At 55.2% G+C, this 15,767-nt stretch overlaps 2 protein-coding genes across 9 annotated transcripts in view; both read left to right on the top strand.

Annotated features, from left to right (window-relative positions):
• The window catches only part of Safb2 (scaffold attachment factor B2), a 49,120-nt gene extending 35,978 nt beyond the window's left edge, over nt 1–13,142 (top strand). For 6 of the 7 annotated variants that reach the window (XM_074054398.1, XM_074054397.1, XM_074054396.1 and 3 more), the window contains 2 exons: nt 10,354–10,460; nt 10,948–13,142. The gene's annotated coding sequence lies outside the window, so the exon portion shown is untranslated. The remainder of the gene's footprint in view (nt 1–10,353; nt 10,461–10,947) is intronic. The other variant, XM_074054395.1, reaches the window with a different exon arrangement.
• On the top strand, nt 8,015–13,142 carry Tincr (TINCR ubiquitin domain containing). 2 transcript variants are annotated; one of them, XM_074054412.1, is made up of 4 exons: nt 8,015–8,310; nt 10,132–10,217; nt 10,354–10,460; nt 10,948–13,142. In XM_074054412.1, exons 1-2 carry the CDS (start codon nt 8,051–8,053, stop codon nt 10,136–10,138), a joined length of 267 nt encoding a protein of 88 aa, XP_073910513.1. In that variant the 5' UTR covers nt 8,015–8,050; the 3' UTR covers nt 10,139–10,217; nt 10,354–10,460; nt 10,948–13,142. The 2 variants fall into 2 exon arrangements, with proteins under 2 accessions (XP_073910513.1, XP_073910514.1); XM_074054413.1 differs by lacking the exon at nt 10,132–10,217.
• Nucleotides 13,143–15,767: the final 2,625 nt, after the last annotated feature.

Raw genomic sequence — 15,767 nt, 5'->3', positions numbered from 1 at the left:
GAAGGTTTGATTGTGTGTACCTAACTTGATGTTACTCTCTACTGTCTTGCTTTTTCTTATCCTGTGGTTTGGTGCTGCCTGCCTTTTCATGGTTAAGTTGGGTGTCACTTTCTGTGTGCAGGATCCCTTGCAGAATCTTTTGTAATGGTGGCTTTGTGGTCACATATTGTTTTAGTTTCTGCTTATCATGGAAGACTTTTATTGCTCCATCTATTTTGAATGATAGCTTTGCTGGGTAGAGTATCCTGGGGTTGAAGTTATTTTCATTCAGTGCCCGGAAGATCTCACCCCACGCTCTTCTTGCTTTTAATGTTTCTGTTGAGAAGTCTGCTGTGATTTTGATGGGTTTACCTTTGTATGTTACTTGTTTTTTCTCTCTTGCAGCCTTCAATATTCTTTCCTTAGTTTCTGAACTTGTTGTTTTAATGATGATATGTCGTGGAGTAGTTCTATTTTGATCTGGTCTGTTTGGTGTCCTGGAGGCCTCTTGCATTTGTATGGGAATATCTTTCTCTAGATTTGGGAAATTTTCCGTTATTATTTTGTTGAATATATTACGCATTCCCTTCGCTTGCACCTCTTCTCCTTCTTCGATGCCCATGATTCTCAAGTTTGGTCTTTTGATGGAGTCAGTGAGTTCTTGCATTTTCTTTTCACAGGTCTTGAGTTGTTTAATTAGTAGTTCTTCAGTTTTTCCTTTAATTACCATTTCATCTTCAAGTTCTGAGATTCTGTCTTCTGTTTGTTCTATTCTGCTGGATTGGCCTTCCGTTTTGTTTTGCAGTTCTGTTTCGTTCTTTTTTCTGAGGTTTTCCATATCCTGGCTGTTTTCTTCTTTATTGTTGTCTATTTTTTGTCCTGAGTTCATTTATCCATTTATTCATTGTGTTCTCTCTTTCACTTTGGTGTTTATACAGTGCTTCTATGGTTTCCTTTATTTCTTCTTTTGCTTTTTCAAATTCTCTATTTTTATTGTCTTGGAATTTCTTGAGTGTCTCCTGTACATTTTGGTTGACCCTATCCAGTATCATCTCTATAAAATTCTCATTGAGTACTTATAGTATGTCTTCTTTTAAATTATTCTTGTAGGCTTCATTGGGTCCTTTGGCATAGTTTATCTTCATTTTGTTGGAGTCTGGCTCTGAGTTTCTGTTCTCTTCATTCCTCTCTGGTTCCTGTACTAATTTTTTGCTGTGGGGAAACTGGTTTCCTTGTTTTTTCTGTCTTCCTGTCATTGTCCTTGGTGTTGTTACTGTCCCTGTACTGTGTGTAATTAAGTATTTTCTAGCTTGTAATAATAACAATGGTAATATTGAGAATGGAAGAGTGAGCTGAGATGGAAAGCAAGAAGTTAAAGAAAAGGGGAAAACAAATATACAGACAAGAGGGAGAAAGCAGAACAAGGTATCAGACAAGAGAGTTTCAAAGGTATAAACAGGGAGTGTTAGTGTACTAATCGACAGTAAGCTGAACAGACAATAGAGAGACAGAGAGAGGATTGAAAATCAAAGATAAAAAAAATAAAAAATAAGTATATGAAAGTAATATCTATTTATAAAAATGAATTAAAATAAAATGGAAAATAGAAAATTAAAAAAAAACAAAAAAAACCCAAAAAACCAAAAAACTTCCAAGTTTATATGCAATGCAATTTCAGTCTTAATAATTTGGATGTCCGTCTCAATCTCCAGTCCTGGAGTTGGTGCCTCAGATGTTGTTCTGTAGTTGTCTCATCAAAGGGGATGCATAAAGTAGAACAAAACTACACTCACACACACACAGAAGAAAAAAAAAAAAAAGCCCCACCAAGTGTCCCCAGTTCAAATGCAATACAGTTTCAGTAAGTTTTTCGGGTTGCAGGTGTAATTCGGTTGTTCTCTCATCAAAGGTAGGGAGAAAAAGAAAAAAAAGCGTCTGGAGGCAGTTCTGAGAGTGGTATCTGCAACTGTGGCTCGCCTGCCTGCTGCTCTCAGCCTGTAGCTGGTGGCGTTATTTATGCAGATCTCTGGGGTGAGCTAGCACTCACCTGGTCCCACAGGCTTTGTTTGCTCAGAGTTCTCCTGTGCGGGGGAGGGGGGCCTCTGCTACAGGCTTTTCCCTTTCCAAGCACTGGGAAAGGCGACACTGCCCCGCGTTGTCAGGCCTGCGTGTTTATTTACAGTTCACGTGGGAAGTGGGTCTTCCCTCCTCTCACAAGCGTCCCCGCTCCTGGTTGCTGGCGCGCCCCGCTCCCGCCAGAGCCTCTCCGGCCCGCCCGGCTCGTCTATTTACAGTCCCGGGAAGGATTCCCTTCCCCCAATCTTCAGCGCTCAGGGCACCCCACCCTCTTTCCAGCGTGTCTTAACTGTTCTTATTGCTTAGTACTCAGTTTCTCTTTTTTTCCCGGGTGGAGGTCAGTCTGTCCAGGGGGCTATGCTGCTCTGGCCCAGGCTTGTCTGTGGGGGAACCGCGGTACCGCGAAGCTCACCTGGTCCAAGTCTTCCCAAGCCGTATGGGCGCCGGCCACTGGCGGCCCGGGGGCCTCCTCGGTTCTCCGTTTAACGTGAAGTGGAGATTCTCTGCGCCGGCTGGAGATGTGGAGGAGTCAAAGTTATGCCTTTTCTCGGTGATTATGCCTGCAAAGTGTGTCTCCAGCGTCTCTCCAAGATTTCACTATAGGAGGCCCGCTTTCTGCTTCCTCCCTCTAGCCGCCATCTTGGAATCTCTCACAGGGTCTTAAACATTTTGCCTGGACTGGCCTCAAAGCCCAGTCCTTCTGATCTCCACCTGCCAAGTATCTGGGATTACCGTGTGCACCGCCACACCCAGCCCAGGTTACTGTTCACTCCTTTAGCTTGATTTCCATCATGGCTGCACTCCGTAATGCACATCAGCAATTTTTAAAGAAGAGGCCCTGGCTTGACCACTCTGGCGTCACGCGCTGTGCATGGTGTAAGCGCTAAGGCTTCCCTGACCTGCATTCCCGCCCATCTCGTGCCAACCAACTGGGAAGCCGCTGGGAGGTTTCCAGCTGCCCAGCCCTGTGGGAGGTTTGTAAGACACCTAAGCTTCCGCCACTCTGTGAATGAAGCCCAGTGGGGCAGATTTCACAGGCCATCCAATGTCCCCCAAAACCCCAATCCTGGGAAAATGGGGCACAGAGCGAGCAGGTAGGAAGCCTATCTGACCAACCCCCCACCTCCCGCCAGGTATACGCTGGAAAAACCCAGGCTCCAGAGATCCTCCCAGGCCCTGTTTCCAGATCATTCCCTGGCAAATGCTTCTAGGGAATTCTTAGTTCAGAGCTCTGTGCCAGGGACATGACTGTGACCCAGACAGTCCTGGAGGTTCTTGATGTCTGGGGGCCACCTGGCTTCCTGGAGGAGGTGGCTTAGAGGGCCTGAGCCGTGGGGAGCAAAGGGTCAGGAACAGTATTCTGGGAGAGGGAACCCCCAGGAAGGATGGAGTGGGATGCCCTGGAGGAACCGAGCAGATAGAAGTGTGGGGTCTGGGGTCAGAGCGGCGTGGACATTCTGGTGGAGGATGGAGCCACTGCCTGCAGGCAATAGGGAGCCCTAACAGGTTCTCAGCCCAGGAAGAGGAGATTCCGCATGCCTCCAAAGGGGACTCTCCATGTCTCTCTCTGGCTCTTCCTCATTCGGGTCCAAATCCTGCCCCCATGTCACGAGAACCTCCTGCATTTGGGAGTCAGTGACAGAGAAGTAGGGGTTCGTGGACCAGTCTCTGTTGGGACAGAGCACAGCAGGGAGCCATGTGCAGCCTCCTAACGGGGTCCCCACCTCCAAGACCAGGACATGGCGTCGGGAAAGTGGGGAGGGTCAGTGATGTTGCCCACTGTCCTGCGGAGTCACAGAGGGCAGCCCAGGCGACGGGAAGCTGAGCAGCCGTGGGCATGGCACCCAGGGATGTGGCTGTGTGTGTGTGTGTGTTGGGGTCCCCATAGGTGCCTGGTCTGTTGCAGAAGAGACCTTGGGCTCTGCAGATGGGGGGGAGGCACAAGGGAGACAGGGAGAAAAAAGGCAGAGAGAGAGACGGTGAGAGCCAGAGGTACAAAGAGAGCCAGGCATGGTGGGCATGCCTGTAATGCCTGCCTTAGCACAGAGGAGGCTAAGGCAGAAGACTTCACAGCCAGCCTGGGCCACATAGGAAGACCCTGTCTTGAAAAAGAAAGAAAATAGAAAAAAAAAAAAGGAGATGAGAGCCAAGCGCTGGTGGCTCACGCCTGTAATCCCAACTACTCAGGAGGCAGAGATCAGGAGGATCGCAGTTCAAAGCCAGCCAAGACAAATACTTAAGGAGACCCTATCTTGAAAAAAATCTTTCACAAAAAAGGGCTGGTGGAGTGGCTCAAGGTAAAGGCCGAGTTCAAGCTCAAGTACTGCAAAGAAAAACACAGGGACACAAACAGGGGCTCTGAGACCCACAGAGACCCTGCGTGGCTGCCTCACGTGGCCACCGGGTGGCGCCAGAGAGCCGCACTCCGCTCCGCACTGCCGGTAGCCAGGACCCCCTCTCTCCAGCTGCGGGTCCCCCACCGCCGCTGCGCCTTAGAGGAGGCCCTGGAGGTCCAGGCTGGCAAGATGGGGGCTTCTGCGAGGCTGAGGGTGTCCGAGGCCCGTAAGGCCAAGGTCCAGGGCCCGGCATGCGCGTCTGCTGTGCAGGTGTGGGTGGGTGCGTGTCGCTGTGTCTGTCCAGGGTGCCCGTGTCTGTGGCCCTCCTTGCTGTGTGTCCCTGGGCGAGGCTGCACGTCTGTGCCTCTGACTGTGTGTACCTCTTCTTGTATCTGGGGAGGGGGACTGTGCAACTCCCCTCCGCTCCACCCCTCCATCTTCACGCCCCTTCGCAGCTGTTCTGCACAGACCGCCCCAAGAAGTTGAGAAATGCAACATTTAAGAAGTCCTCTTGGGTGCATGGGGTCCCCTGCGCCCGTGTTCTGGGGCTGCGCGTCCATGCGTCTGACCAAGCAGGATTTAGCTGTCACTAAACCTTTGCACCAAAGGCCTGCCAGGCTTTGCTTGCCCGGGCCTCAGGTTACTCATTGGTGAAATGGTCAAGTAGCACCTACCCTGCCTTTTCAAAAACAAAAACAAAAACAGTTGGTGTCTTTTGTCTCTTTTTCTATTAGATTGTTGGTTCTTAGTGATTTCTCAAAGCTTTTTACATTTTAAGGAAATCAGTCTCTCGTCTGTTGTGTCCTGGAAGTTTTTTCTTGACCTCCGCTAGACTCTGAAAATGTGCCTTCCTCATCTTGAGTATTCTTCAATCACAGTTCTCTACTGTGTTAGTCCCAGGTTCTGGGAGTCTGCAATTTTGGTAACCCCATGATTCTGAGCCTCCCACCCTCCTCACACAGAGAGACAGAGAGAGAGAAACAGAGAGAGACAGCGGCTCCTGGGGATCCTTGGAGCTTGTCTTCCACGATTGCCCTAGGCATCCTACAGTGTCTCAGAGGCAGAATGGTGACCTCCAGTGGAGAGGCTTGGGCACAGAGCCTGCCACCTGCAGCCACCTGGCTAGTCCTAACGGCTTAATGAGAAAGTTACAATTAATTGGACCTGGCATGGAACACGCACAGGCTCAGATGGCCGGGGAGGCCTCCATCTGCTCGAGCCAAGTGTCGCGGGCCTCACGCTGACCCCCGTGGATGCCAGGTGCAATGGGTGAGGCTGGAGCTTAGCCTGACGAGGGAGGTGGGAGGGCCACGGCACCCTGGTCCCGCAGACAGAGCCAGCCCTGCCCACTGTCCCTGGGAGAGCACTTGCCAACTGGCCAGGGCCTCTCTGGGCCTCGGTTTCCCACCTGTGCTATGTGAGCTCTGTAGCCATGCAAGCTTCCCATCTGCTGCTGTTACAGGTGAATTCCTATGTGTATTGTTCTAGAAACGACTGTGCAGGTAGATGAAGGCCCCATGGCATACCATAGGATGGAATAAACTCCCCTTCTTCTTTTGGTTTTGATGGCACTGGGATTTGAACTCAGGGCCTCACACTTGCTAGGCAGGCTTTCTACCACTTGATCCACTCCTCCCGCCCTTTTTTGTGATGGGGTTTTTGAGATAGGGTCTCCAGAACTATTTGCCCAGGCTGACTGTGAGCCTCGATCCTCCTGATCTCTGCCTCCTGAGTAGCTAGGATTGCAGGGGGGAGTCACTGGATTTTTTTCACTCTCATGCTTCCTCCTAGTAGTTTTATAGGTTTTTTCCTCAGGGGGGACTTTAGGAGGAGAGTATCAGGATTTTTATGGGTTTGCTAAAATCATCTTAAAATCTCCATCTGAAGGCAGGCACAGTGATTTCTACCTATGGTCCCAGCTATTTGGGAAGTTGAGGCATGAGGATCGCTTGAGTCCAGGAGTTCTGGGCCAGCCTGGGCCACACAGCGAGACCCCATCTGAAAACAGACAAACACACGAGCAAAAGGATATCCCCATCTGAAATCTGACAGTCCGTGTACTGCCTGGAGCCAGGTGGCCAGGGTTCCAGTCCTGCCTCTGCCAGTTTACTCCTCTGTAAAATGGGAGATAATAAAGTCATGAGAGTGGGATGGGGAGCGGCTCAAGTGGCAGAGCGCCTGCCTAGCAATTGAACACCTTCTGGAATATTCCCAGGAACAGGCTGGGATTGAGGCCCAGAGAAGCTTGGATCAGAGGCCACCCTCTGCCACTGCTGGAGAGGGGACCTCCCAATGGGCTACCTTGTAACTGCCTGTCAAGACTGAGTGTCCAAGGCCACGCCAGCGTCCTGGGAACCCAGAACTGGTCAGTCCTGTCCAGGTGGGGACAGTAGCAATCATGGGAGGCTTTCAGGAAGCCGGTACCAGGATATGTACGTGTGACTGGAGATACTGCTGGGGCCCCAGAAAGCCAATGGAAGGGTCAGGAGGACAGGCATGGAATTGGGGTGGTGCTCCCTGGCTCACAAGCTCCCCTGCCCCATGGCTCCCACTGGTCATGGCCTGGATTCCTCCTTCGTCCCTCCCACTAGGCTCTTGCTGGTTTGTGTGGTTGGTGACCATGGTCAGGTGCCCCTCCCACACACTTTTTTTTTTTTTTTTTTTTTGCTGTATTGGGGTTTGAACTCAGGGCCTACACTTTGAGCCACTCCACCAGCCCTTTTTTGTGATGGGTGTTTTCAAGATAGGGTCTCTCCAACTATTTGCTCTGGCTGGTTTTGAACTGTGAGCCTCCTGATCTCTGCCTCCTGAGTAGCTGGGATTACAGCGCTGTAAAGCTGGGATTATAGGCTCTTCCTTGGTGGGAATGTCGAGTTCTTATGCATCTGCTGAAGCCCCAGCTCCAAAGCCCACCCCTGTGGGAAACCCTCCCCACCTAGTGGGTTTTCCAGCCAATCCTCAGAGGGTTGTCTCCCTGCCATCAGACCCTTTCCACACAGGGTTAGGGGAGTCTGTGTCCAGCTCTGAGTCTCCAATGCCCAGATGGGAGATTCTGAGGGAGGACAAGGCTCACCCAGCCAGCCCAGACATGGATGAGCCAGCTGGTTGGAAAGAAAGGAATTCAGGAGTGAGTAACCTTGGTCCCACCCCTTTGTTCACCTCAGGAGACCTGGGGGAAGGCACCCAAGTCCTGCTGAGGACTGCATGCCCTTCCCCTTCCCTCCCTCTCCCCCTCCAGCCACAGGACTCTTCTCACTGCTCTTCCATGCCTGGCTCAGTCCTGCCCCAGGGCCTTTGCACAGCCTGGGGAGTCCTTGGTCCCTGACCCTCTGCCCAGCTGGCCCAGTCCTTCAGATCTGGGCTCAAAGGCCGCCACCGAGAGACCTCCCTTGACCTTGATCCACCCCCACCCCACCCCCAGTCCTTTCCCTCCCCTTCCTGGCCTGTGACCTACATGCTTGTGTGTTTTATGGCCTTGACCCTGTTCAGTAGCGCGGTTCCTGGCTGGTCCCCGCGCAGGTGGCCGCCCCGGGGCCGGGCGTGCCGGGTCGGCGGGCGGAGCCGGGCGGGCGGGCGGAGCCGGCGGGGTGGCCGGGCCGGTCTGGCGGGCGCGGGGCGCGGGCGCGGGGCGCGGGGCGCGGGCGGGCGACACGGGCGCCATGGAGGGGCTGCGGCGCGGGCTGGGGCGCTGGAAGCGCTACCACATCAAGGTGCACCTGGCGGACGAGGCGCTGCTGCTGCCGCTGACCGTGCGGCCGCGCGACACGCTGAGCGACCTGCGCGCGCAGCTCGTGGGCCAGGGCGTGGGCTCGTGGAAGCGCACCTTCTACTACAACGCGCGCCCGCTGCGCGACAGCCAGACCGTGCGCGACGCGCGCCTGCAGGACGGCGCCGTGCTGCTGCTCGTGCGCGACCCCAGGTGCGCGCCGGGGCCGGGGGCCGGGGCCGGGAGGGGACCTGAGATGGGACCTTAGAGGGAATCTAGGATGGGGCCGGGAGGGGACGCTAGGATGGGGACCTGGAGGGGACGTGGGATGGGGACCTGGAATGGGGACCTGCAACAGGGGCCTGGAGGGGACCTGGGATGGGGACCTGCGATGGGGGCCTGGAGGGGACCTAGGATGGGGACGTGGAGGGGACATGGGATGGGGACCTGGGATGGGGACCTGCGATAGGGGCCTGGAGGGGACCTAGGATGGGGCCGGGAGGGGACGCTAGGATGGGGACTTGGAGGGGACGTGGGATGGGGACCTGGAATGAGGACCTGCAACAGGGGCCTGGAGGGGACCTGGGATGGGAGCCTGGGCTGAGGAACCTGGACCAGGGACAGAACAGGTCTTTCCCCAGCCTGGGTGCCTGTGGCAGCGCCTGGGGCTCCAGAACCAAGTGAGGGAGGTGTCACCCCTCCTGCTGTGGCCTCATTAACCCTGTTCCCTTTCCTTCCTTCCCTCTCAGTCTCTGCTGTCTCCCTCTACATCTCTCCCTCCTCTTTCCTTGTGTTTCTGTCCATTTCTGTCTGTTCTGTCACTCTGTGTGACTCTGTCTCTGTCCACCTGCCTGCCCCTCACCAGTTTCATCCTGACACCTGGTACCCACACTTGGACCTGGTCTTCAGGGCTCTACAGAGCAATCCCCTGGCCAAGGTGGCCTGGGAGGAGGGTCTTCTGTCCTGTTCAGGGCTCGGAGCATAGGGACAGCCATGCAGAGGCCTGGGCCGCCGTGAGAAGTGAGTGGGTGGTGGCTGGCATTTGGCAGGTGGATAGTGAGGTGGTGGAGAAGGGCAGGGATGTCACGCAACCTTGGGTTTCACTTGGGGGTGGTGAGCACGGGAGGACCAGGTCCCATGTATGTGAACTGGTTTTATGGGGGTCAGGCCCTTTGGGCTCCCAGACCCTTGGTCCACCAAGGTGAGATATAGTTTGAGATAGCAGGAGCCTCAGGTGCCATGCTGTTCTGCGAGACTGGGGAAGCAGAAAAGCTCCTTCCTTTTGAGGGAGGCTGATGGGATGATGGGGTGGGGCTCTGGATTTGGGGACAGCGTTCCTGGGAGGACACCTTCTTTGAGGAGGTCTGGCAGCAGCCAACCTTCAAATAAGTAGACAGTGATCCCTAGACATGCAGTAGGCGCCTACTGTCTGCCCAACCCTATGCTGAACACTGCTGAACAGCAGTGGCCGGGAGACACCGACTGGGCTGCCCCCTCGTGAAGCCGGAAGCACAGTGGGGGAGAGAGACCAGAGCCAGAGTCATAGGGCCAAATGTCAGCTCGCCATGGGTGCTGTGAAAAGAGATAGGGAATGTCACCACTCTGCCAACAGGGGCCAGGGCAGGCCTCCAGGGAAAAGTGTGAGGTAAAGGAGCCTGCTAAAGGGAGGACAAGAGTGGAAGAAGGCATTCCAGGCAGAGGCACAGCCTGTGCAAAGGCCCTGGGGCAGGACAGAGCCGGGCATGTTGGAGGAGCAGCTGGGAGGCCTATGTGATTGGAGCAGAGGGAGCGAGGGGGACAGAGGGAGGAGGGAGGGGACAGGCAGGTTGTGCAGGGCCCTGTGGGCTGCAGGGAGGACTTGGGCTTTGACTCGAGAGATGTGGGAGCCATGGAGGGTTTTGTCCTTGTTCCCCACCTCCTCAGCTTCATGCCTTTATCCCATAGCACCTCCTCCAGGTCTCACATTCTATTTAGTTTAAAATTGCACCCGTCCCCATTTATTTCTCCCACCTGTCACCCCATGTCCCCCAGCAGACCGTAAACCCTGCGAGGGCATTGCTGTCCGTCCTGTTCACTGCTCTCCATCCAACTCAGGGCCTGGCACACAGTACATGGTCGAGGTCAGGAAATCTAGCTCTCGCGGGGCCTGGGTGTGGCGAGGGGCTCCAGGTGGGAGGTGCAGGAAGATGCTGACCAGGGAAGGACAACATGGAGGCTGATGTATCCTCAGCCTGTGTCTTCTGTCCCCCTCCACAGGTAGGTGGGGTTGGAAGAGGCGGAGCCACCATCCAAGGGGATCTGAAGGAGGCTGGGGCAGGGCACAGCACCTCCCCAGCCACCTGGGAGTCTGGACCTTCTTCGAGGTAAACCACCCAGTACTAAACAGTCAGGAGATCTTAGAGACTGGGGGAACTGAGGCCCAGAGAGGCTAAGAGCATGGCTTTGCTGACAGTTACCCTCCTCCTTACCCCTTAGCTCTGTCCCCTGGGGTGACAGGCCAGCTTCACCTTCCTTTGGACGAAAGGAAGTGGGCCTGAGCAGTGTTGCCCCAGACTTGCTGTGTGACCATGAGGAACTCACTCCTCCTCTCTGGGCTCTTCCTCACTATGAAGGCATGGCGTGCTTTGCCTGCAATTCCCACAGCCGCCACAAGGGGGCTCCAAGTGATCAAGCTGGCCGCAGGAGGACATCCCTGTCCCCGGAGGGTACCAGGGACATGGGCACTGCAGGGGTCATTGCCCATGCTGGGCTGTTAGAAAGGGGAGGAAGGACAGCTGGCCAGAGAGCTGGCGGTGTGCTGTCCCTGGGCCTGGATTGAAATGCTCTTTTTCCCTCCGCCTGCTGGCCCAGGTTCTGGGCTCCCAGGTGGCCAGCTGACGCCCACTGCCTGGACATTTCTGACACCGAGCTAGGGACCACAGCCCACCAGGGAGGACCTGTGAGCTGTCCAGCTGTACCAAATCCTCTGTCTCCAGCCCTGGGAGCTCTGTCAGCAGTGGGACCTATGGTGTGACTTTGGGTGGCTCCCATATGGGCATCCAGAGGGCATCAGGTGATGGGAGGTCCAGCCTTTGCTTCACCGTGCCCCTGCCCGGAGTGCACTCTGCACCCAAGACTCCAGCCTCCTCCAGGAAGTCCGCTGGGATTCTCTCCGCAGCCAATGAACTGCTTGGTCCTCCTCGGGCCCCACAGGCCCCCTGCTGTGACCAGGGGTGCAGCCACTCCGAGCATCGCAAATGACCAAGAGAGGGCCCCCTGGCCATTTGCAAATGCCACAGATGTGCCATCTATAAATACCTCCTGGCTATGCACCTGTTTGCACCCCCTGGGCAGAGTTCACCGTTCCCTAAACTCCTGCAGCCTGTCATGGGTCTGGGTGGAGGGGTGTGTCTGCTCTCTTGTCCCCAGGAGAGCCTCTGGTGGGACGCTGGCTCTCTACTGGACCTCAGGCCTGCAGACCCCCGGGGGGGCAGCGCACGCCCCCTCTGGTGCTGGCGATGCACAGGTCCAAGGAGCGCGAGGAGCGGAAGAGACGGTTTTAATTAAGAGCCGCGATGGCCGCAGGGCAGCTGGAGGAGAAGCCCAGGGGACCGCGTGGTTGCTCAGGGCTCGGACTGTGCCAGGCTCACTGCTCCCCGTCGCCTCCCTTGCGAGCACATGCAGGAATCTCCAGCTCCATGCAGAGGTGGGATGGGGGCAGGCAGAGAGCCCCCCAGCTTCACTCCTGCAGGTAGACCCTCAAGTGACCCGGGTGTCACCTGTCCCCGGTGTGGCCTGGCCAGTTCTTCCTGTCCTCGGTGCCCGGCCAGGACCAGGTGCATTGAGATCCAGTGCCTGCTCTTTGGGGCTCCTTCTGCACTGGGCTTCCTGCTTCCTCTTCTGCGGTGGGTAAACTGAGGCTTTCGGGGTTGCCCGGGACCCTGAGTGGCGTGGCAGTGCAGAGGGTTTCTGTCCCCAGCCAGCCATAGGCACACACCTCACACACGGGGACCCCTGTGGATGCCCCTCAGGGATGTGGGGACCTTTAACAACCCCGGGCTCCAGGGCCAGGCCTAGGCTCTGTCTCCTCCATCCCCGTCTCCAAACCAACCACCCAGCCACCCAGTGCTCACCACCCATCACACCGGGGTTCAGCCTGCTACTGACCCAGCACCCCAGAACTGCAGGGTCCCCCTTGGCTGGGACCTGGCGGGGGGAGGGGGAGGCGGCCTGCATCTCCACTGGGGTTGGGGGAGGGAGCCAGCATTTTCAGGACATTTTGACATTTAACAAACAGTATGCAAATCGCATGCAAATTGCATGCAAATCGCCACCCATTCCTTAAGCCTGACAGCTCCAGCGTGTTCTGAAACAGTAATTTGGGACCTGTCCCTTGGTGGTGGCGGGGTGGGCAGGGCACAGCCTCCCCGCCTCCTGCCTCTCCCTTCCCAGCTTTTCTTCTTCCCTCCCGTCCTCTTGCGTTTTTCTGCATCCTCCCTCCCATTTTTGTCAAAGCCCTCCTGCACAAAACAGACTTAAACAGCTGTAGTGGCTTAAGGCAGCCAATTTTCTAGGTTGGGAAGTCAAGGTCCCCCAGCCACATGGTGGAAAGTGTCCCCTACCAAGTATCATCAGGGACCTAGGTGGGCAGAATCTGCGACCTACAGACGAGAGCCCAGAGCGCTGGAATAGTGAGAGCCTCACTGAGCTCAGATCTCAGACCAGCTCACCCTGCTGTCTGTCCTCAAGTTTCTCTTCCTCCATGTTGCCACAGGCCTTCCTTTCATGTGTCCCACCTTTTCTTTTTGGCAAGCTCCTATTCATCCTTCAAAGCCCCAGCTTCAGTGCTCTCTTTTATGTAGTCCAGAGAAAAGCTTTCCACTTCCCTCTGGGGTCCTGCCATTGCAGCTCTCTCCCTTTGTCTCAGCCCTGATTCAGGAAACTGAAGATCCCTGAAGTCTGCAAAACTCAACCATGGAGTCCCAGGGTGACCCAGCTTGGAACTAGGCACAGAGGGGCGGTTTTGCATGTGCGCTGAATAAAAGATTGTCTGAAAACCAGGTCAAGTTCCAACTCTGGAGTGGCTTTTGTGTCCTGCGTCCCCCTTTCCCACCTATGTCCAGTCCTGCTTGAGCATCTCTCAAACTTCCCGGGCCCTTCTGGCTGGTTCACCTCCAGGCTTTGGATGGCTTCCAAGCTCTCTGACTCCCTCTCTGGGGTCCCAGCCAGCCCCTTCCCCCCACCATGCCGGGCTGGAAACAAGGTGACACCACCCACTTCCCCTTCAGGGCCCTCGAGGCTCCTGGCTCCACCCCAGGAGCAAGTCTGGGCTGCGAGAAGTTTCAGGAGAGACTTGGCAAAGTGCCTGTCCCGGGGGAGGGGGGAGGGAGGAGCCACCTCTGCGGCCACAGCGGCCCACCCAGGGGTGCGGGAATTCTCCAGGGGACAGGAAATCCAGGCAGAGCACTGACAATCTAGAGGCGTCCCAGCCTCCTCCTGTCCTCCTCTGGGCCCACTGCTCAGCTGCCATAGACAGCAGGTCAGGGTGTTCACTGCACAAGGGCACCCAGCCAGGATGAGGCAATGGGAGAGCTTTGTGGCCCCCCAAAGGCCATGACAAGGCTTAGAAGTGGCCCTGCCCCCTTTCTTTCCCAGTTTGTGTTTTCTTCTCTTTCCTATGTATCTGCTGTGTCTCTCTTTCAAATGTCTCTTTTTCTCTGCTTCTTTCCATGTCTGTCTCTTTCTTCCTAATCCCCTATCAAAATAGCCCCCCTTCTCCCTCTGGGGTGTCTTCAAAACCTGCTGGGGTGCCAGGCGCCTGTAGCTCACGCCTGTAATCCCAGCTACTCAGGAGGCAGAGGTCAGGAGGATCGAGGTTCGAAGCCAGCCCAGGGAAATAGTTCACAGGACCCTATCCTGAAAACCCCTTCACAGAAATCAGGCAAGTGGAGTGGCTCCATGTGAAGGCCCTGAGTTCAAATTCCAGTACTACACACAAAAAAGCTGCTGGGAGCCAGGGTGGAGTGCGGGGGGGGGCAGCTCAGGGGTGAGCATGCAGTCCAGTTTGGGACCATCCATCGTAGTTGGCAGATGCTGGGGACAGTGCGGTGACCAGGACGCTCAGCTTCCAGCAGGAGGAACGGAAGCTGCAGGGCCAGGGCTGCTCCTGGGGCACCAGAGCCCCTCCGAAAGCCTTCCGAGTGAGCTCACAGGTCCCTGCCTGGGCCTCAGTTTCCCCACCTGCCCAAAGCAGGAGGTATGCAGGGTGTGGGAACTGCTTGCACGACCTTGACTGTTTTGTTGGTGGAGAAATCCTGACTGTGCCTTGGAGACTTGAGAAAATCCTCCAGACGCAAAACGCTTGTAAGAAACGAATGAAAAAAAATAAAAAACGACAAAAGCCACAGCCGACAGCCGCATGCAGTAAACTTGCCCTGCTCTTCCCGCCATGGCCGCTGGCTGTCCGCTGAAAGCCTTACTGAGAGGGCGTAGCTTTCTCTTTTTCTTTCTCTTTTCTCTGTGGTGCTGGGGACAGAACCTGGGGCCTCACGCACCCCAGCCCCGACGTCACTTTGCTCTGAGCTCCACGACCGTGATGAGGCCTTTTGTGGGGGAGGGGGACACACCAAAAGGGAAGACTGTTTCTGCCACAGGGCCTTTGCACATGCCGCCTCTCCCCTACCTTTCTTTAACCTTTCATCCTTCACTTTGCGGGTGCAATGTCACTTCCTTGGGGAGGTCCCCACACAAACCATGTTCCTCTGGTTTTGTATTCTTGAAACATCCTGTTCTTTTTCTTTGTCGTGTTAATTATTCACACGATGTATGTTTTCCCTACTAGCCTGTCTGGGGCTGGTTTGGTCCCTGCTGGATCTCACGGTGTTTAATAACCCAGTGTAAGAGAGAGAGGGGCCAGGAGCACCGTCCTCCCTTTCCAAGCACAGTGAGCCACTGTCCCTCGCCTGGTGTCAGCCAGGGGCACAGAGGCTCAGATTGGAATTCCCGGCACTCTGGCTCCTGCCGTCATGATAAATGGGGAGAACTCAGGATTAATTATTGACTGCTCTGGCTAGCCAGCCGGATCTGGACGGATAACGAGTGTCCTCGCACTGCGTCCGCCCGCGCGTCTCAGGAGTTTATTAGAGGCTGGGAGGTGGCAGTTGGCCGAGAGGACAAGTCTGGGAGGCACTGGAGCCACGTGGAGCTGGGGAGAAAACCGTGGCTCTGCTGGGCAGCTTTAGACAACTCGCTTTCCCTCTCTGAGCCTCAGTTCTCTCATTGGGAAAACAAGAAAACTTTCTCATCTGTTGGGAGATGCTAAGTGTCAAACATGGCAGCTTAGACAACAACCACAAAGGACGAACAGTTCTCCTGAACTACTTCCTCTTCCTACAGATTCCAGATTCTTGATGCTGCTACAAGAGTACAGCGCTCTCTGGTGGCCAGTGTGAAGACCACAGTACCTTAGAAACGGCCATGTCACTGAGTTACCTCAGCACTGTCCCACAGACACAGCTGCTAGCCACAAAGATACTTAAAATGTGTCTGATAGCTGCAGGAAAAGTGAAAAGAAACAGGTGAGAGCCAGGTATGGTGATGCACACCTGTAATACCAGCACTCAGGAAGTGAAGACAGGAGGATTGTGAGTTCCAGGCCAGCCTGGACTCCATAGGGAGACCCTGGTGTCTTT

Source organism: Castor canadensis, chromosome 14, assembly GCF_047511655.1.
Source record: "Castor canadensis chromosome 14, mCasCan1.hap1v2, whole genome shotgun sequence".
NCBI classification, from domain to species: Eukaryota; Metazoa; Chordata; class Mammalia; order Rodentia; family Castoridae; genus Castor; species Castor canadensis.
This window is presented reverse-complemented; position numbering and strand designations above follow the sequence as displayed.